Source organism: Diabrotica undecimpunctata, chromosome 8 (genome assembly GCF_040954645.1).
Source record: "Diabrotica undecimpunctata isolate CICGRU chromosome 8, icDiaUnde3, whole genome shotgun sequence".
Lineage (NCBI taxonomy): Eukaryota > Metazoa > Arthropoda > Insecta > Coleoptera > Chrysomelidae > Diabrotica > Diabrotica undecimpunctata.
This window is the reverse complement of record NC_092810.1, coordinates 81691704-81713541: the sequence shown is the minus strand read 5'-3', so window position 1 is coordinate 81713541 and position 21838 is coordinate 81691704. Positions and strand designations below refer to the sequence as shown.

The following is a 21838-nucleotide window of genomic DNA, read 5'->3' as shown; positions in this document are numbered from 1 at the left end:
TAGGAAATACGAAACCGTACAGGAATTAGAGATACTCTTTTAGATAGAGTACAAGGAAGGCAATTACAATGGTATGATCACGTGATGAAAATGGAGGAGGAGCGGTGGCCAAAGAAAGCCTTAATGTATGTTCCGCCAGAAAGAAGGAAAAGGGGAAGACCACCAAATTCCTGGAGAAGAGAAATTACAAAAACAATGCAATCTAGAGGCTTAGAAGAGGGAGATTGGAGAAATAGGAAAAGATGGAGGCTGAAATGCGGGAAGCGGCAATCGCCGTAGGACCCCCGTTATATGATGATGATATTGTAATTAATTTGTGATGCTGTACTCGATCAAAGGCCTTTTCATAGTCAATAAATACAACAAAGACGTCTTTCCTTTGATCTCGACATTTATGCAGTAATACATTTAGTGCAAAGAGGGCGTCCCGAGTTCCCAGGCCATTTCTGAAGCCAAATTGTGTTTCATCTTGGTCTTCTTCACATTTATCTCTGATTCTACTGTGGATGATGCGTAGAAATATTTTCAAAGTGTGGCTCATAAGGCTTATCATTCTATAATCGCTACAGTTTTTCGGCCAATCGTTCAGCATTGCCATATTATCTCCAAATTCTTGTCCGTCTTGTATCTGGAACAAATCCAAATCGGAACTCATCTGTGAACAAAATAGAGGCCCATTCACGTCTAACCCAATTTGCGTGTTCTTTTAAGTCGATGAGCGCGATTTCCTCTGGATAACACAGGCACTCTCACAGGCCTTCGAGCATTTAACCCTACTTCATGCAGTCTATTTTTAATGGTTTGGCCACAAATACTTGATGGGTCTCTTGCAGCCTCATTTGTAATTGTGATGCCGTTATAGTGCGATCTCGCAAAGCCTGCAACCTAATAAAACGGTCTTTAATCTGGTTGGTTATCCTTGTACGGCCTGTATGACGTTTAGCAACATCACCAGTTTCTTGACAGCTTAACCACAAACAATTAATGACACTACTGTTCGGGTGGAGGACCTCAGCAACGTCTCTTTGACTTCTGCCAGCTTGAAGCATCCCTATAGCACGTCACTGCGTTTCGCGATTTAAATGATGTCTCTCCATATTGGCAATTGCAGAACTAAATAAAAATGCACATAAACATCAAAAATCAGGTACCAGTAAAGAAATATTACTTTCTATCTTATAGACAAAAAACTGTTAAATTTATTATAGTCATTCTTATCAGGATTACCGTCCAAGCTCCTAAAATAATCGACAAAACAACAAAAAAGATTGAAAACATAAATTAATTTTTGTATTTGTAGCTAATATTGATTTAAAGCCATTAATAGAGGTGTCGCCTAGATTATTTTGATGTATTATAACATAAAGCTAACGAGAAAAATTGTTCAAAATCATATTACAAATAAGATAAGTAGTCTAGTTGTTAAGAATATATACGTAATAAAAGATATGTGTATCTCAAAAACATTCTAACCAAAAACAATAACTTATTTTTTAAAGACTTAATCTTTTCTGGCTTTTCAATTTTTAATCTTCAACAAATATTTTTTTTAAAATGCACTTTATTAAATATTTTTAGAGCATTTTGTTTCCTCTTTCTTCGTCTGTTGAGCTCTAGGAATTCTATGATGCCCAACAAGTTGTTCTCTTTTTAAGTAATGTTCCTGAAAAATAGACTTCGATTTCGATTATCGTAAGAAACACATTGGCTGGCGGGGGCATAGTGTTTTAGCGGGGCATGGCGGGGTAGTGCCAGGAACAGTCGTGGGACGATTCGAATGACACCACAGCATAAGCAGAGAATAACCGAACACATGTGTGTTCGGTTATTCTCTGGCATAAGGAACAAGTAGGAACAAATCATGAGTTTGTTACAGTATCATCTGGTATCATGAGAACTGAGAACAAATTACATTTTTATCTAAGTGTGTCTAAGCTGTGATGACACGCTGTGGCTGTTGTTTAGTCAACACAAACATAACCTTCCCTAAAGTCGACTTTACACTGCATGATTTTATCATATGACAATATATGAGATTTGTTTTGATTCCTCGTTTCTATGATGTTTTAAAAAATCGTGTTTACACTGAATGATAAGTTATGACTTATCATTCAGTGTAAACATGGGGGGGTTCATGAGTCTTGAGTGTGATTTTGATATAGGATTTAGATTTTTGCACCTTTCAGTTGCTGATCCCCAGAAATTGTTTTTGGAGGGGAGGTCGTGGGTCTTGAGGGTGATTTTGATATAGGATTTAGATTTTTGCACCTTTACGATTGATATTATTTGTGCCTCATGTAAGGGAACTATTTTCTCAATAATTATTTTAAGCGATATATTAAACCAATGAGGAATTATTAAAACCCAAATGCCTTACGGGTGCAAAGAAGGGTACAAAATTAAGTTGTATTAAACTTAAACAAAAAAATTTAAAGCCACATACTCTATGACAGTAAAATCAAGTGTACAAGACTATTAAACCAAAGGAAAGTTATTAAAATATAAATATTAAAAAACCAAGGACTGTCAATTATTTAAACTAGGTATTTTAAAAACAATTAATTTAAACCCACCTATCCTATGGCTACAAAATCAAGAACAAACCAAGAATAAATAAGTATAATCCAAAGTTCAGTAATTTAAACGCAATAAGTCAATGGAGGTGTAAACATTAATGAATGTATTAAACATTCCAAATAAACTCTATCTTATCGTTGGATATCCGATATCAATTTGTAAAAACATTCATTTATTCCTTATTGCTATAGAGAGTGGAAACATGGACTCTCGGAATTACAAGTATGAGACGTATAGAAGCCTTTAAAATGTGTGTTTTTCCAAGGATGCTGAAGATTTCGTGGACAAAGCACGTGACCAATAACGAGGTGCTGAGAAGAATAAGGACTGGGAGAGAACTTCTAAATATTATAATATTTAAAACTTCCTAATACTATGAATAAACAACAGAAAAACGAGTTATCTAGGACATATTTACAAAGGAGAAAAATACGTATAGCTTTCTACGACTTATTATGGAAGGGAAAAGAGGTCTAGGAAGAAGAAAATGCTCCTGGCTGAAGACTGTAAGAGACTGGACAGGCATGGACACACATTTGATATTAAGAACAGCTCAATATAGAAAGCAATTTAAGGTAGTTATAGCCAACCTTCAGTAATGGAGAAGTAACCTTAAGAAGAAGTGTAAACAGCATTTTATTTAAATTAATTTATTTAACAAAAACATTATATCATTTAAGAATAGTTATTTCTATAATTACGCATATTACGCTACAAGTCAGTGAAATATTTTTTTACTCGGTATTGAAATATTTCTTACGAATTGTTAGCAACAGCCGGCAACGAGTGGTAAATAAAAGTTCTCTGATTAAAAATACTATAAGAACAAAATAAGTAAATATTATATAATTTTATAAAATATATTCTTTTCGCCTATCCGATTTAACAAATCGCTCTATGATTGCATCAATATGTACAGAAATTTCAGGATGCACATTGATGAGTGCTAAACTGGTTAACTTTTTCTCCGAAGTTCTATTTCTAAGCCAAGTTCTATTTCTTTAGACGCTTAAGCGTAGAAAAACTACGCTCTGTTGTTGCTACATTGACTGGCAGTGTAATTAATGTTTGCAGAAATATTCTGATATTTGGATATATATGAATATCGAAGTTTTCTAATACTTCTAAAATAGAATCAGGAAGTTTTCCATTATTTTGCACGACTCTTTTTAACTTTTAAATCCACAGTGAAAACTCTTGTTCTACTGTGGAATATGCAGTAGATGGTTCAATAATATCCTGGAAGGTATCAACAATTTTTTTAGTGCAACTTTATCTTGTGGTGTGTTATCAGTTTTAGGTAAAACAACTAGAAAATTAAATAGATTCATAAATTTCGGTGAAAGTCGTTTAAATTTTCGTTTCGTCCTTTTAAATCAGTTATTTGTCTTAGTTTAAGACATTGTCTAAATAGATAGATCTTCGCAAATATTCTACGCAAAAGTTAGCAGGTTGGTTTTGACGAGAAACTGTACGAGGTATCTTCAATTCAATGTCTAGTTGTTCAGCTATTTCCTTTACTTCATAGTAAAGTTTGCTAAAAACAGATTCAGCATTTGATCTTTTATTTATAAGAATGCATTTAATGTTTTCTATAGACTCAGTAGCCTTTTTCAAATCTAATTTTGGTACAGTTGTACCTAAAACATCGCTAAACAAACTACTGAAATGAGAAATTCTGGGCTCCTAATAGTTAGCATTAATGAACATGCATCAGCTGACGTTTTACTGTCCTTCCACGTAAAAATTGTTTCAGGAGCGTTGTATATTTTGATGATTGATTCGCCCTGGAACTCTAGATGACCTTCATGACTTTCAACCCACCGAGTTTCACAAATACCTTGGACAGCAGCCCCCAGTTCCTTCTTAAAAATAATCATGTCGTTTAGGAGAGTCATTAGCAAAAGCTGCTACTTTTCTCATAGTTCCTGAAGCATTACGGCATGATATAACTTTGAGGAGCTTGCCAAGGAATTATTCAAAATATGATTGCTACAAGGACAACGCAGAGCATGTTTGGCCGATTTTTTTAATTCGTTAACGGCACCTTTCGTTTCGGATGCCATTACTGAGCAACTGTCGACACCAAAACCTACGCAAAAATTTAAATCTAAATTAAAATTTTTTACGGAGTCTTCAACAATGTGGCCTAAAGCAACTCCAGTTAAGCGGCGGTTTCCTTTTGAACCGACGTCTTCTCGAATCGAATCGTAGGTGATAACAAATGTAATAAAATCTTCTCTAATCTCATTTATATATAGATATCGCAGATACATTCTTCTTTACAGCAAGATATCACTCAAGACTACTCAAAATGATATCATTTTGAGTAGTCTTACTAATTAATCTAGCATTAGCCGGAGCAGTTTCCAAATGTTTTAGCAGATTATTGGGTTGATGGGTTTTAAATTATTTTTTTTTTTTTAGGATTATTTGATTCATATTTTTTTTTTTTTTTTTTGGAGGTCATAACCCCTCCCCCTTGGATCCGCCACTGGTTGTAGCGCACGCAGCAAAAGTAATAATATTACCACAGAATACACACGAGAAGCTAATTAACCCAAGCGATGCCGACGTTGCCAGATTTTCTTTACCTAGATTTTAGCGCGATTTTTAAATAATGGAGGCGTATTACGCGTATATCCTCTTTCGGGAAACACATCTTAACCATCAAAATGAAAAATTTTTATGAAGACTTTATTCAAAATATTGATTTGTTTTGAATAAAGTCTTCATTGTTTTGAATGAAGCCTTCCCTGTTAATAAAAGAATGAAATATTTTTGTAGTTATTTTTTAAAAGAAATAAATACTTTGAGTATTTGATTCGTTAATAGCAAGGAATACATACTTTATTTAAAACAAAACTTCACTTGTAAAATTTTTATATTGATGGTTACGATGTTATTATTTGTTATTATAAGGAAAAGGTCAATATTTTCCTAACGTTTCTGTTTGACTCTAGAATTATTTGTACATTTTTTTATTATTTTAAAGCAACTGTTGCAAAATATAATTAGTATATTAAATTACAACATTCGTACATAAAAACTACACAACAATTCTATTTAAGAAATTTTAATTTGCAAGTTGCAACACAATAAAAATTCCACATTTTAGAAAATGTATATATATTTAATATTGATATACTCATGTCGTGATGGCTATATAGATTTAAATATAAAAAATGATTCTTCATTGGAATGTATAAATTTTCATTAATATCGCTGAGTTCTTGTTTAATAGATCTCATAAGACTGAAGTTTACTTGCACTCTCTTCTTTTTTATGGAAAAAATCTGATTTGTGAATCAATATGTCTTTTTAGTTTCTAGAATTCTAAAACGACCAGAAATAAATGTTTAATACACTCGGAGAGAATTTTGTAAGTCAGAAAAAAAAGAAAGACAATTTTTTTACCTTCACTGTGGGACTCCGATTATTAGCTTTGAACCTATTATGTTCTTATCTTTCTTTTCTAAATTAATATGTTTTGAATCAAAAGTATGACTAAAGAAATTCTCTGGTATGACCATAATGATGTTTTTGCCATTCTACAAGAATTGTGTTGTTTCCTATATATAATTACTTTAATTGTACTTGTACATGAATTGCTATCTTACGTGATCTTTGACCCTTTTGTAATCTAGATCTTTGTTGTATTTTTTGGGACATAACCTATAAAGAATAAATCTATGAATATATAATTATTCAGTTAAATATTTTAACATATTTGATTTATTTCTATTACAATTAAAATAAAGTATTTCTACAGTGGTACTGTTACATTTACTTTTTAAAATGTCAGAGCAATTGTTTGCAAGTTCGATTTCTCGTTTTCAGTTTTCAAAGTCTGTTTTTTTTTTCAATTAAATCACATACCTTCACATTTCACATTGCCTTGTGGTTGTGACTGACAGAAGACCAACACATCACCATTTGGCAACGTCGGCATCACTTGGGCGAATTAGCCTCTCGTAGAATACACCAACCAAATTGGTATGCGTTAGAAACTTCAGTGGTAGCGTGTGTTTGGGTGTTTACTGTTTGGGATTTGTGTTATATATAATATAAATGTAAATATATGTATTATTGATTATATATATACCTATACCTATATATATATATATATATATATATATATATATATATATATATATATATATATATATATATATATATATATGTATATATATATATATATATATATATATATATATATATATATATATATATATATATAACTAAGGTACACTCGAAGAGTGGTGGGTTTTTCGGTCAAGTGGAGAAATAAAAGACAAAGAAGGTGGCTACTTCATCTATTTATTGAAGACGTTTCGCTTTCTGCTTAGAAAGCATCATCAGTTCATCTAAAAAGAACAATATGAAACCAAACATCCATAGAGAAGTTACAACAAAAGTGTGTTACCTTACAAAGACATGTAGCAGTCAATGATGTTAAAAAAATGAAAAAACTTACGAAACTGGACATTCAGAGTTAAATTTTTGGGACACCTATGGGTTCCTCAATCTCTCCCATCCTGGTTAATTATGTACTGGATGATTTAGTATCTGACCGGCTTGGTCGTTTAGATTTCCAAATCCCTTTTATTAAACGGTATGTTGATGACTTATTACTAGCCTTACCTCCAGACAAGATTCAGGCCACCTTGTCTTTATTCAATGAGTTTGATCCTCATTTACAGTTCACTGTTGAACTTGAGGACTCCAACACAAATAGTATTCCCTTCTTAGACATGCGTGTCATTAGAATGGGAGATAACACCCTTACTACAAGTTGGTACAGGAACCCAATGGCCTCTAATAGGTTTCTCAACTACCACTCTTGTCATCCCTTTAAATATAAATTAAACCTTATTAAAGCTTTAAGCTGCAGGCTAAATAGACTGATACATCCGATTAATCGAAGGGAATCCTTTCAATTACTTAAAAATATTCTGATTGAGAATTCCTATCCATCCTCCCTTATTAATAAATACCTTTATACTCAAAGTTACGGTTCTTCTTTAAATGACATACCCAATGGTGACCAACTCAGAACAATATCAAATAATTCAATTAATAACACTGTTCTGCCTAATACTGTACTTGGGAATCAAACTACCCATTACTCATCTTTACCTTATTTTCCTCAAGTTACTGAGAAACTCGTTAAACTGTACAAACATAACAACGTACCGGTTAAAATTGCTATTAAGAATGCTAAGACTGTCAGGAATTTGTTTTCTAAAACTAAAACACCTCTGTCCCTTCTGGAACAAGTTAATGTAATATATCATATACCTTGTGCTGAGTGTGACTCATGTTACATCGGTCAGACAGGGAGATCACTGAGAGGGCGTCTCACGACTCACCGCAGTGATATTAATTTATCTAAGCATACTTGTGCTCTTGCCCAACATGCTATCAACACTAAGCACGAAGTAAACTTTAATGAAGTTAAAATTCTTGGCACTGAACGCAATCTCGTAAAAAGACAGTTTTTAGAAATGTGTTCAATATTAAAACATCCTAATACCCTTAATAAGAGAACCGACATTAGTAATTTGAGTCAAATTTATCATGCATTAATTTTACAGAATTAGGCTTGATATGTTGTTTACTTAAATTTTGTCCCACATTGGGGTTTTGTTATTACATTTTCATATAATAAATTTAAATAAAAATAAAATAAAATAAATTATTCCTTCCTTAACTTAGTTTTATCAACTTATATTTTATTAATATTTGTCAATATCACTTTTACATAATTAAGTAATTGTTCTTTTTGATAAACTTGTTTGATAAAATTAAACTGAAATTGATTCATAGAATCTTTCTCATTACGGTCCTAAATGTTTGAACCTTTGGACTGTGGAAGTTGTATTAATCTTCACCTGTTAGCTGGCTAACTAGTGACGTCATAATATTATAATATATGATATTTTGGATTGACTTCGCATGCTTTGTTCTTTGTTGACAGATCAATCACTGTTGGGGTGAGTGGTGATTTTAACCACCTTTTCCTTTCATTGTTTGGTTTTTTAACGACAAGCTGTCAACCAAATTTATCACAAATTTTGAATATACCGCCTTATATATAGAAGTTGGTAGGTTGCCTTGCTGTTTATGTCACTCTGACCTCAAGGCCACCTATTTTCACGTGTTTTCGTGGGTGTTAAACTTGTAAATTCATTTATCGGCGAGTCTCAGTAAGCTAAAGACTGGTAACTTCATTTTATCTTATTACTATTATTCTAAATAACTTATAATGTTACCGAAAGTTAAAATTAAAATCTAATTTATTAAATAAATTTGTTGGAAGTGCATTCGTATGATCTTTTTAGTTCTTTACACTTTAAAATAAACCTTAATGTTTTTTACTTAAGTTTTTATAATAACTTTTTAATACATGTATTTTTATCACATGTTCTTTTGCTGTGCTAATTTTGTTAAATTGCAAACTATACCTAGTTTCAATTAATTATTTTATACAACGTTAACTCTGAATGTCCAGTTTCGTAAGTTTTTTCATTTTTTTAACATCATTGACTGCTACATGTCTTTGTAAGGTAACACACTTTTGTTGTAACTTCTCTATGGATGTTTGGTTTCATATTGTTCTTTTTAGATGAACTGATGATGCTTTCTGAGCAGAAAGCGAAACGTCTTCAATAAATAGATGAAGTAGCCACCTTCTTTGTCTTTTATTTCTCCACTTGACCGAAAAACCCACCACTCTTCGAGTGTACCTTAGTTTATTTTGAATTGACGGTCGTACTCCTTTTCTCGATATATATATATATATATATATATATATATATATATATATATATATATATATATATATATATATATATATATGTGTATATGTATGTATATATATATATATATATATATATATATATATATATATATATATATGTGTATATGTATGTATATATATATATATATATATATATATATATAAAAGAAATACAGGATATTAGTGACTGTCGATATAAACAAAACCACCAGTTTATTAGGGTTGCAGTCAGAAAGTTGGCCGAGATGTTAGAGAAATACTCTTTTGACTTTTTGTCGAGCTTTCGGAATGGTTTTATTCCTTTTTCAAGACACTGTAATATATATATATATATATATATATATATATATATATATATATATATATATATATATATATATATATATATATATATATATATATATATATATATATATATATATATATATATATGAACTTTGATCAGATAAAAGGCATATATCGAGCACAGTTTAATTAAATCTTGCCCAAGTACTTTCGATCCCTAGATCATCTTCAGGGGCATCTGAAATAAGCCAAGAAACGTTTTTTTATAACCAAAGAAATTGATTAACTTCGATAAAAACTCGAAGTTTATGGTTGAAAAAAGGTTTTTATGTGATTAACGTTTATAGACTTACTTCGTCAATTGTGGCCTATCCGGCAAGAACAAGATGTCATAAACATATAAATGTACATTACACTACACTACAAATGGACAAACAAACACTTTAAAATAATTTAAGGAAGGCTACATTACTTGAAGAAGCCGGAGACAGAATGGCTCCTGATCTAACGGAAATGTTGGGGTGACATGTGACAAATGACAACTTGGATGAGCAGTCACAATCATAGATATGTGATCTGCACCTTTTACAATTCTATGAAACTAAGTAGTGACCATAAGTCCAACTGACACTACTATAGAAGGTCACTGATGAAATATAAAATTATATAGAATATTTTTTAAGTAGATTGAATAATCCAGATCTCACACTCAAACATGTCTGTAATAATTAAGGTGTTAGTTTGAGAGCAACTGAAATAGACGAAAAGTAAGAATGCAAGAAGCGGACTAAACAATATGTTAGACAGTGGGTGGTTGACTACAATAAAATGGTCTACCTAGCACTATCTGTAATGTAGAAAGGAAGAGATCTGACTATGTAATTAAAATACTAATAATTGAAAATCAAAATGGAAAGCAAAGTATATAAATGGGGTGTAATCCAAGTAGTTCAGTTGAACCCACAGTCAATGGTATAACTATAAAATTACTATGGATGTGCTCAGTGCAGGAAGTCTAAACAGTCGAGCTGGGTCCCGCACGAGGTGAAGCTGTAATAAAGTTTTTAAAAATAGGTTTAAATTTAGTACAATTTAAATTAATTTGAGTATTAAGACAGTGAGAGTTTTCATTTGTTTCCCTTGTAATTTCCAAATCTTCCAATAAATCCAACTCCATATAGTTTTTCTTTCTACTAATGTCATGTAAGATAGATGAACCAGTGTTGATGTTAAAATTGTGTTTACTAGATAATAAGTGTTGACCAAAACTTGAAGAGTTTGGTCTTTTCAAATGTTCTGAAACTCTAGTGGATAACTTTCTAATGGTTCTACCTACATAAGAGGCATCACAATCATCACATTTTAATTTGTAAATACCACTTTTGTCAAGTGTGTTCATCCTATCTTTGGTGTTGATTAAGAAGGAACCTAAGGTGTTGTGTGACTTGAAGGAAATTTTGATGTTATCGATTGTAGAAGTAAAAAGTTTAGATATTTTATTAGAAATGCTGCTAATGTAGGTGAAGGAGAAATATCTGGTGTTATTTGAAGCAGTAGGTTGAAGAAAACATTGTGATGAATATGCAAGCTTTTCTGCAATTTTTAGTTTAGCTCTATTTAGAAGCTTATAGATAATGTTAGGATCATAACCATTATTGAAAGCAATTTGCTTAAGAGTATTAAGTTCTGAATTAAAATTATCATTAGAAAGTGGAAATTTGAGTAACCTATGGATGTAACTGTTGAAAGCAGCCATTTTATGTTGGGTTGGATGATTAGATGTATCATGTATAACATGATCTGTTTGGGTAGGTTTTCTGTAAATATTGTACTCTAAAGAATCTTTATTACGGGAAATAGTCATATCCAAGAAGTTCAACTTTTTATCAGATTCTGGTTCCAGAGTAAAAGAGATGTTGGGATGGAGGTTATTAAGATCATCCAGAATCTGTAAAGCATCATCTTGGGTTCCCTGTATGAGAGCTATACAATCATCAACATACCTTGACCAAAAAACTATTTTGTTGTTGTTGTTAACAAACTTCTGTTCTAAGCTGTCTAAGAAAATGTCAGCCAGAAAAGGTGATAGTGGAGATCCCATTGCTAAACCTGTTGGTTGTTTATATATTTTTTGATTGAATTGAAAGAAGTCCTGATCCAGACAGAATTTAAGTATAGTTAAGATAGCATCTTTGTCTTTTGCCGATATGTTGCAATTGTCTAGAAGATTGTGTACTAAAGGTAATGTTTCATCTCTTGGTACAGAAGTAAACAGATTGGAAACATCAAAAGAAACTAAATAAAAACCCTCTTCTATCCTAATGTTATTTAACCGTTCTATTAGATCTAAAGAATTTTTGATGGAGAACTTAGGTTTAAAATTAGTGATAGACTGAATTGTGTTGTAAATAAACTCTGATAAAATAGAAACTGGAGTGTTACAAAAACTTACTACAGGCCTTATGGGACAATTGTGTTTATGGATTTTAGGAAGTCCATATAACCTAGGTGTTATAGGATTAGATACAATTAACTTTCTGTTGTTATATTTAGTAATAGTATCATTAAACAATTTGACCATTGCTTTTGTTTTATTAATAAAGGTGTTAAGTGGATTTTTTTCCAAAACTACAAAACTGTTATCTGAAAGAAAAGATTCTACTTTCTCTATGTATTGAGTTTGTTCTAAGATTACAACACAATTACCCTTATCAGCCTTGCTGAGTACAAGAGAATCTCTATCAATTTTTTGTTTAATTGATTTTAGCAAATCCTTTTGTTTTTTAAAATTATGGTGATTTCTATGAAAATTGCGTTTGTACTTACATTGTTGTTGTTGAAGTAAGCTAATGCAAGAGTTTCTCAAATATTGTTTAGTATCAGCATTGTTAGTTATACCTTCTATTAGAGTGTCCAGCTCTACTGCAAATCTTCCCAGCACTGAGTCACTTAACCTAAAATTCTGACAAGAAAACTTAAGGCCTAATCCTAAAAAATACAGTTCATCCTCTGAAAAGTTAGTGTTACTTAGATTTAAGACTCTAGGATGAAATTGGTGATCTGAAAACTTATGCATAAGTGTTGAGGTGCTTCTCTGTTGTTTTTGCAAAATCAAACGGTTTAATTTGTTGGTAAGATTTCTCTTCTTGGTGGATTGTAAGCGAGAGACCTCATCTTCTATGTTGTTAAAGGAGTCGTTGACTAGAAACCAAGGATGTTGTTGCAAAATTTGATCATAAGTAATTTTAAGATTGACGTTAATATGGTGAAGTTTGGTATAGTGCTTCTTAAGTTCTCTTTTCAGGATCTTTTTCTCCAAAATCTGTTTTTCTTTATCGGGTACATTTTTTGATGTTTTGACCTTTTAGCAAAAGTAGGAGTGACTTGGTGTGAAATGCACTGTCTAACGAACCAAATGTTCAAGAATATGATCATTCTCTTGCAGGATAGTCTTCTATAAGTATCAACCAAGACTGCCATAGTCAACCTTATATTTATTTTTTTATATATATATATATATATATATATATATATATATAAAATGTGTAAATATTTACAAAACACAATTCGTCAGTGCAATTTACTAGTCGTTGAGATTATTTAAAATAAACTGTGACACTCAACATTAATAACACAAATATAAAATATAATAATGGACAATACATTCTAAAAATTTTGGTCAGGATAGTAAAACTTAGTTTATTTTATGACCTATTTTGATAGTATGTTTTTACTCTGATACATAGAGAACAGAAAAAAAAACAATGGCATTAAAGTGTAATTAGTTGTTCTTAATATTGTATTTATTTTCAAGAAACAAGAGGCCTATATTTGGGTAGTTTTGATTTTTAATTATTAAACCTGTCTTAATGGTATGCAACCAGTTATGCATACAAGAATATGTAGAAGTTAATATTTATTAATAAAGTTAATAAATGTTGCACAATTTATCTATGTCAGACTTTTTATTAATGCAAGATGTACTAGCTTTTATGAAACACATTTCCAAGAAAACACGTTTTGCATGGTTTTTTTATTTTGCCAAAATACAGGAATCCTCGAAATTGAACTCATGTTTCCGAGTTATTACATGTTCTGTGAGTGCACATGCATTTATTTTACATTTTCTTTATATTTTCTAACAACGTGTAAAGAAAATATACCATTTCACATACCTTTTATTAAACGATATGTAGATGATTTGATTTTATCGGTTTCTGAAAACAAAGTAACTGATGTTTTGAACACATTAAACTCCCAATGTGAACACCTAAAGTTTACGGTTGAGAGAGAGGCAGATGGTATGATTCCTTTTTTAGACATGCTTATCCATCGTGGCAGTGATGGCATGCTACGAACGGAGTGGTATCGTAAACCTTGTTGTAGTAACCGGTTGATAAATTTTCATTCTCAACATCCATATAAGATGAAAACAAATTTGGTTTTGGCCTTAAAAACTAGGGTTACTAACTTGTCGCACATCGATTTCAGGGACAAGGGACTAAAAAAGTTGAGATCTATACTACTAGAGAACTCCTACCCCATAGGGCTTTTAAATAAACTCATTTTCGGTTCTCCTTTTCCTTCGCAATTTTCCAACAACCGAAATTTTCATAACAATGAGGTCCCACAATTGACATCGACATACAACACTTCAATAATACCATCTAAAGTAACTTATGGTTCCTTACCCTACATTCCAGTTCTGACACCTAAGCTAATGAACATTTTCAAAAATGTTAATGGCTTGAAAATTACAACTAAGAATGTGAAAACGGTATCGAAGTTATACACAAAGACAAAAAATCCTTTCACAATAGAGGAGTCATCGAATGTTGTTTACTCTATACTGTGTGACAAATGCAACAACGTTTATATCGGAGAATTATCTCGTAATTTCGACAATAGGGTGATCTCACATCGTAGTGACATAAAAACCAATAAAATAAATGCATGTGCACTCACAGAACATGCAATAACTCGGAAACATGAGTTCAATTTCGAAGATTACTGTATTTTGACAAAAGAAAAAAAAACATGCAAAACATGTTTTCAGCTAGTACATCTTGCACTAATAAAAAGTCTGACGTAGATAAATTGAGCAACATTTATTGTTATTTACTGGAAAACCATCAAAAATAAAGTAAATATTAATTTCTATATATCCTTGTATGCATAACTGGTTGTATACCATTAAAAAAGGTTTAATAATTAAAAATCAAAACTACCCAAATATGAGCCTCTTGTTTCTTGAAAATAAATACAATATTAAGAACAACTAATTATACTTTAATGTCATGAAATAAACTAAGTTTTACTATCCTGACCAAAATTTTTAGAATGTATTGTCCATTATTATATTTTATATTTGTGTTATTAATGTTGAGTGTCACAGTTTATTTTAAATAATCATAACGACTAGTAAGTTGCACTGACGAATTGTGATATTTTTTAAATATTTACACATTTTTTTTATATATATTACAGTGTCTTGAAAAAGGTATAAAACCATTCTGAAAGCTCGACAAAAAGTCAAAAGAGTGTTTCTCTAACATCTCGGCCAACCTTCTGACTGCAACCCTAATAAACTGGTGGTTTTGTATATATATATATATATATATATATATATATATATATATATATATATATATATATATATATATATCCAACATCCAAAGCTAACTAATTAAAGATTCCTGTTGGAGTTTTATTAAATAAAACAAATAATAACTTTTATTCAATACTGTATTTTAACTTGTAATAACTTCATTTTACTAAAAATGAGTATTCACTGTAATTATTCTTAAACTTGAAATTATTTAAATGTATATTTTAACTTTTAAGATCTGAATACCTATTGTTATTTTTCTCACCTTCCTAGATACTTTGAAAAAATAAAAAAAAAACTTTCATTTCAAGAATTACTTATATCTGTATTTTCAATTTAAAAGCATGTCAGTGCAATTATATTTAACAAAAGAGCATCGTCCTATGTCGTGTAACCGCAAGTTTCCATCTTAGATTATGTTCACACTATTAAAAATATTTTGACTATATTCCGTACATTGAGAGTGGCATTCTGATTGTTATTTATTCTGTGGCTATGGGGTTCAACCGAAGTGCTGTAAGCAGTTTTTTAACCTACTAGAGAAGATTTACGATAAGTACAAATTAAATCATCAGGGAATTTTTAACGTCGATGAAATATTTGTTTCTACTGTGCCCAAGAGCCATTCCAAAATTCTAGCATGGTGTGGGAAACGACAAGTAGGGGTGATGACTGTTATATGGTATTAGGTTGTAAATCTATCTTAATATTTGTAAACCCACCTTAACATTAGTGACATAGTCAAATATAAAAAGAAGCCCGGGAGTGACAGAGAAGGACAGACATTGACAGTCGACAAACTGGTCGTATGGCTCTTTAGAGATAATTATGTATTAGTATTAGTTTGTCTTGTAATAAATAAAATATACAGAAATGAGTCGTCTATTATAACAAAAAGCCCACAGAGTAGAACAAACAATGACTTGTAGAACGAGGTAAATTAATGACAGCAATTGTTTGCTTTAGTGCTGTTGATAACTAAATGCCTCCCATGTTTATTTCTGCTTCAAAGCCACCTTTTTATACTCTGGTTAAAGCATTTTATAGAATGATGACATGCTACAAAAGACGATCCTGTACTTTTTGCTCTTAGATGGACATGCCACACACGTGAAATCTGTAAAGGTCATCGATACGGCCAGCGAAAATGGTGTGATTTTGTTGTGCTTTCCTTTATATTGTACACATCCTGTGCAGTCGTTAGATGTAGGTTTTATAAAACCACTGAGCACTTACTACAGTAATGAAGTAAAAAAATGGCTAAGAAGCCATCCAGGTCGTGTGGTGACTCAATTCCAGACGGCAGTAAGTACTATTAGGACTGGAATTTGTAGCTGCAGCCACAATGACCACCGCGATAAATGCGTATAGATCAACAGTAATCTGGCCTATGGATCAAAATGTTTTTAGCGATGCAGATTTTACGTCAGCTAAAACTACAAATAATCCAGAAAATCCGGAAGTTAATCCATGCTCTACAAATTATCTTCCAGCGTTCAACAATTCTCAAAATGATTCTTAAGTAATTAAATTTACTGTTGAGGAGACGCTTTCGCCGCCGACAGACACAATTACCAATCTGTCAACTCCAGATCAAAGATCTCCAAAACTTCGATAGGGCTCTTCACAACTTGAATGTTCTTCACAAAATGATTCTCAAGTAATTAAATTTACTGTTAAGGAGGCATGTCTACCGCTGACAGGAATAATTACCAATCTGTCAACTCGAGAACAAAGATCTTCAAATTTTAAGCAAAACTGTCGACAACCTGGATGTTTTAGATGAATGACCTAGCAAAAACTTCTTTTATGATGTCTCCTGAGCAAATTATGCCTTTTCCGAAGGAAAACCTTACGACACAAAGGGTTGTAAGAAAAAGAGGGAAAATGGCAAGACTTACAGAATCGCCCTATAAAAATGAGCTGGTTACATTAAAGGCTACCAAAGAGAGCAAAGAACTGAAAAGAAAAGTCACCAAAACTATCGGCTTAAGCGATGATGAACCAAATAAAAAAAGGAACAAAATATTCAGAAAAACAAACAAAATAAAGGAAACCGATGGGGAAGATGTTGAATGCATTTACTGCAGTTACTTATGGTCGCAGTCTACGGAGGGTTGGATACGATGTATAAAGTGCAAACCTTAATGCTGAGTTTACTCGTCAATAATTAATTTTGTTTTAAAACACTTATATCAATTAAATGTTTGTATTTTCTTTGCACAATGCCCCACCTGGTACCCCACTGTACGGGGCAAAGTAAGGTAAACTTCACTCTACATGAGTTTTATTCTGTTTGTTAAACTGTAACTCCTTAAATATTAAATAGTGCGTCAATCAATTATAAATATTTTGTACATTGAAAAAAACCTTCATAGCAACCCTAATACCGTGATTTCCTGAAATATCAGGCTCAGGCATAGTATCTTAGGTACCCCACTATTCCCCCTCATCCCTAATTGGGTAAAACTTTCATGCACTGTGAATTAGTTAAAATAATGGACCGGCTTACAGAGCGAGGCGTTCATACAAGCGAGAATTGAGGTGAACTATTCGAGATGATTCTAGTAAATAAGTATTTAACGAGCGCTGCTCTTAGTTTTAGTTAGTTGATAAAAGAATATCGTACTGTAAACATTTTCTTATAAATATTTTATAAACTATTTATATAAATAAATAGTTTATATAAATAAGATCCGCTTGATTTATTGTTAAATACATTAAAATATTATAGCACCAGAAGTAGATGTTATAGTTCACACTTAGTCTTATATTGCCTATGTTTAAGTATATCTTATAATATTGTATTAGAAATAACAATGATAATTTTCTATGGTTTTTTGTAATTGTTACATGTTAACATGTTAGTTTGTAGTTTATCATGTCTAAGATTAAATCTAAACCTCAAAAACTATTTTTAGGCAATTTACATGTTTTAAAAATAAGTGTAAAATTTTAATATCTAGTTAGTCTAATATGAAAAAGATCAATCCTGGATTGCCACAATGATATTTTTTAAAGCAGTTCTGGCATCTGATTCTTGCAGCTCATCTAAAACCTCAAGAGCTGCCTTAGAATGATCTTTTTGTAGATTTTTTGTCATATCCAAAGCAGGTCCGTCTAAAACAACTTTTCTTACGGCCTCAAAGTCAACTTGTTCTATATCATCCAAACCTATAAAATCAAATATTTCAATAAACAAAAAATAAAACAATATGTCATAATCTAATTTATTTTAACCCGTACCAGTAGATACTAGGACTTTCATCAAAGCCGACCAAATAAACCAAATCACGGAAAAATTTAAGTGTGCTCCTTCCTCCTTCGTAATGGAGACGCAAAAAACTGAACATTCAATGGTATGGCGAAGCATTATGTTTCTTCCAGATACCTTGGGGTTACCCTGGATTGCACTTTATCATCCAAAGAGCATTTTTTAAAGTGGAAGATAGACTACCAACCAGAGATAATATTCTCCGCAAATTTGTTAATCAAATGTGGGGCGCACATCCTTTCATCACCCAGCCTATGAGGAACATAAGTAAAAGTGTATCGGTCAATGATTGATTAAGAATCATTAGTATATCTCGGGTACCCACACCAATTATAAGTTCTACTCTATCGTTGGTATTGTATTAGCTAATATAAGAGAAGTTGCGAAATATATAGAACTTAAGAAATAAATTGAAGACTCTTAACAGCCCACAGTACGAAAACACTGAAATCAAGGAAAAGTTTTCTGGCTGTTTATTTTAAGATACATTAAATATACAAGTGTTAATCGTACCATGACATGATCATGATGATAATGATCGTCTCTACACCTTAGGCAACCGGGCTGCCTAACAATATCATATCATAACACTTTCCAGTCCAATCCATCTACAAGATTCACCAGAAAAAAATAATCTTAGTAAATGAAAAAAAGCTGTCCTTCGACATATGAAGCCTCACCTGGTAGCATTCTTCTCTATCCTGCATGGAAAACTATGATTCTCTCAAATGGGCCAAACTGAAGAAATGAAGACTATTACTTTCTGACTCAGATACCCAATTTGAAAGTGGCACAAGATCCAACACATCTACTTATCTCTCCTCTTATAAAGGAACTCCAACAGAGCTAGATATTTTACATGCAAATGACATGACCATCAAGACTGCTTTTTTGGAAGACAATATTAATTTAATTTGACAGAACGGAATACGTAAAGTAGTAGGTGTACCAATAAATACAAAATGGAAGTAAAATATAAGGAATCTTTATTTATGATTTGGCTCTATAGACCTTGGAAGCTTAAAGTTATAAATCTCAAAAATAAAATCTAAATCAAAATATAAGACATGTTCTTTTACCATTATTTGCATTTTTTTATAGATTTGGACTTTATCTTACATCTAAAATTTGTTAATCTATTACCTTTTTCAATTAAACTATACATGTCAGGATTGTGTTGAAGGGCAAACAGAACGGGAGCACTAATTAGGCTAAAGGCAGCGCTAGATCCTGGAGAAAATGGTTCTCTATCCAGACAAGCCTGCCACGCAAGAGCTAAATGTTTTCCAAATAGATATCCTTTCTGTTGAAGTTCATACGAATGGCCTGCTAACTTCAAAGTTCCTTGACAAGATTTTCCCAATAGGCTACCTGAAGAAAATATTAAAATATTATAAAAGTTTTGGGTTCAGGGTAAAAATATTGTATATAAGCCTACCTGCATTCAATACATGTCGCAATGTCCATTCAGCTCTAGCGTTACCCAAAGCTTCGCTAACCACCAAAGGCTCCATTGTGCTATCTACAAACTGCTCATATCCTCTTGCACTTTGCTTTGGTCTTGCAGGAAGAGGAGCGTTTTGGATATCCCTCGGTTCTACAAACTCTGCCTCTGCTAAATCCCTGACAGCGGAACTCATAAGTTCAACCAGTTCTTGATTTTTAAGATTGGCGAGCTCCACGCAGCTATTACTTAGGAGGAAGTCGCCGGATAGAAGGGCTATCTTGTTACCAGATATCATGTCACCTTAAATAATGTTAATTACACATAAGTTATATAAACATTAAATAAGACATAATATATAAGTCATATAATAACATTGTTCTAAGCTATTTTCTTGTGGTATTTTAATACAATTTACCTAAATTCATATAATAACATCTTCTTCTTCTTCTTGTAGGATATGATCCTGTTAATTTTATAATCCTAGCTCTTGTAATGTCGATGTCCAGCTATCATACCACCTCTTCGGGGTCTTCCTAGTGGTGTTTTTGTATTGAGTTTGTGTGATTTTACCCATTTCGTGATTCTTCTTGGGTACATTCTGTCGACATGATTTCTCCATTTACGGTGTGATGCTCGTGTATATATCACTATATCCTACATCCTGGGCTCCAGTTTCTCTTAATGTATCATCATTCCTTATTATATTTTTGATAGAAATTCCTCTGATGATGCTTAAAACTTTCATTTTTGTAGTTCTCATCAATCTTTTCTAGGAGATGTTTCAGCTCTTGTTTCTTCTGCGTATATTACTACTGGTCTTATACATGTTATATAAATCTGGATTTTGCTCTCTATCCTCATATATTTCCTCCTCCATGTGATATCCTATGGGAAGATCATGCACCGACGCTAGATTTATAATGAAGCAAGTGCAAGAGAAATGATTAGAATACGACAGACCGGCATATCTATGTTTCGTGGACCTTAAGAAGGCATTTGACCGGGTCAAATTAAAAGATGTTATCTACTTATTGTACGAAAGAGAGATACCTCTAGGAATAATCAAAACGATCGAAAATATCTACCAAAACAACACAATAAAAGTAAAAGTACTACTAACCTTAATAGTTTAGTAGTAAGAAGAAGAACTACTACTACTACTAAGGATTTCCACAGTTTTCACTGTCTTCCTTCACTCAACCGTTTTCTCCAATTTTCCCTGTCATTCCAGTCTCCATCTCGCAGGGTTCTTTTCTCCATAGCCTCGTCGATTTCATCTCTGAATGACCTTCGGGGTCTTCCTCTCTTTCTTCTTCCAATCGGGCTCCATTCTGTGATTTTGTTTATCCAGCGTCCTCTGTCCGCTCTTCTGACGTGGCCGTACCAGGATAGTCTCTTCTCCTCTATATAGTCGATTATGTCTGATTGCACTCCCATTCTCCGCTTAATCTCTGCGTTTTCAATTCTGTCTCTTTTTGTAAGTCTACAGCTTCTCCTCAGGAACTCCATTTCTACTGCTCTTATTCTACCTCTATTTCTCTTGTTTATTGTCCAGTTTTCGGACCCATATGTCAGGATACTTCTTGTCAGGGTGTTATATATTCTCTTTTTTGTCTTTATCGTAATGTTCTTATCCCACAACACTGAGTTTAGTTGTCTTATACAGTTTCTTGTTTGTCTCAGTCTGTTGTTTATATCTTCTTCTGTTGTTCCCTGGTTCGATATTATGGTTCCGAAATACTTGAATTTATCTGTTCCATTTATTTGTCTTCCCTCGTCTATCTCTAGGTTTCTCATATCCTTGTTTTCTGTTGTTAGGTATTCGGTTTTCTCTAAGTTTATTTC

The 21838-nt window shown here is 32.2% G+C and overlaps 1 protein-coding gene across 1 annotated transcript in view; it reads right to left on the bottom strand.

The window, feature by feature from the left end:
- Window positions 1–15401: 15401 nt before the first annotated feature.
- Pdss2 (Decaprenyl diphosphate synthase subunit 2) overlaps window positions 15402–21838 on the bottom strand; it is a 43412-nt gene continuing 36975 nt past the window's right edge. The window contains exons 3-5 of the mRNA XM_072540534.1: window positions 19985–20293; window positions 19690–19917; window positions 15402–18446 (exon numbers count right to left, since the gene is read on the bottom strand). Of these exons, the coding sequence (XP_072396635.1) occupies window positions 18259–18446; window positions 19690–19917; window positions 19985–20293 (725 nt within the window). The 3' untranslated portion in view covers window positions 15402–18258. The remainder of the gene's footprint in view (window positions 18447–19689; window positions 19918–19984; window positions 20294–21838) is intronic.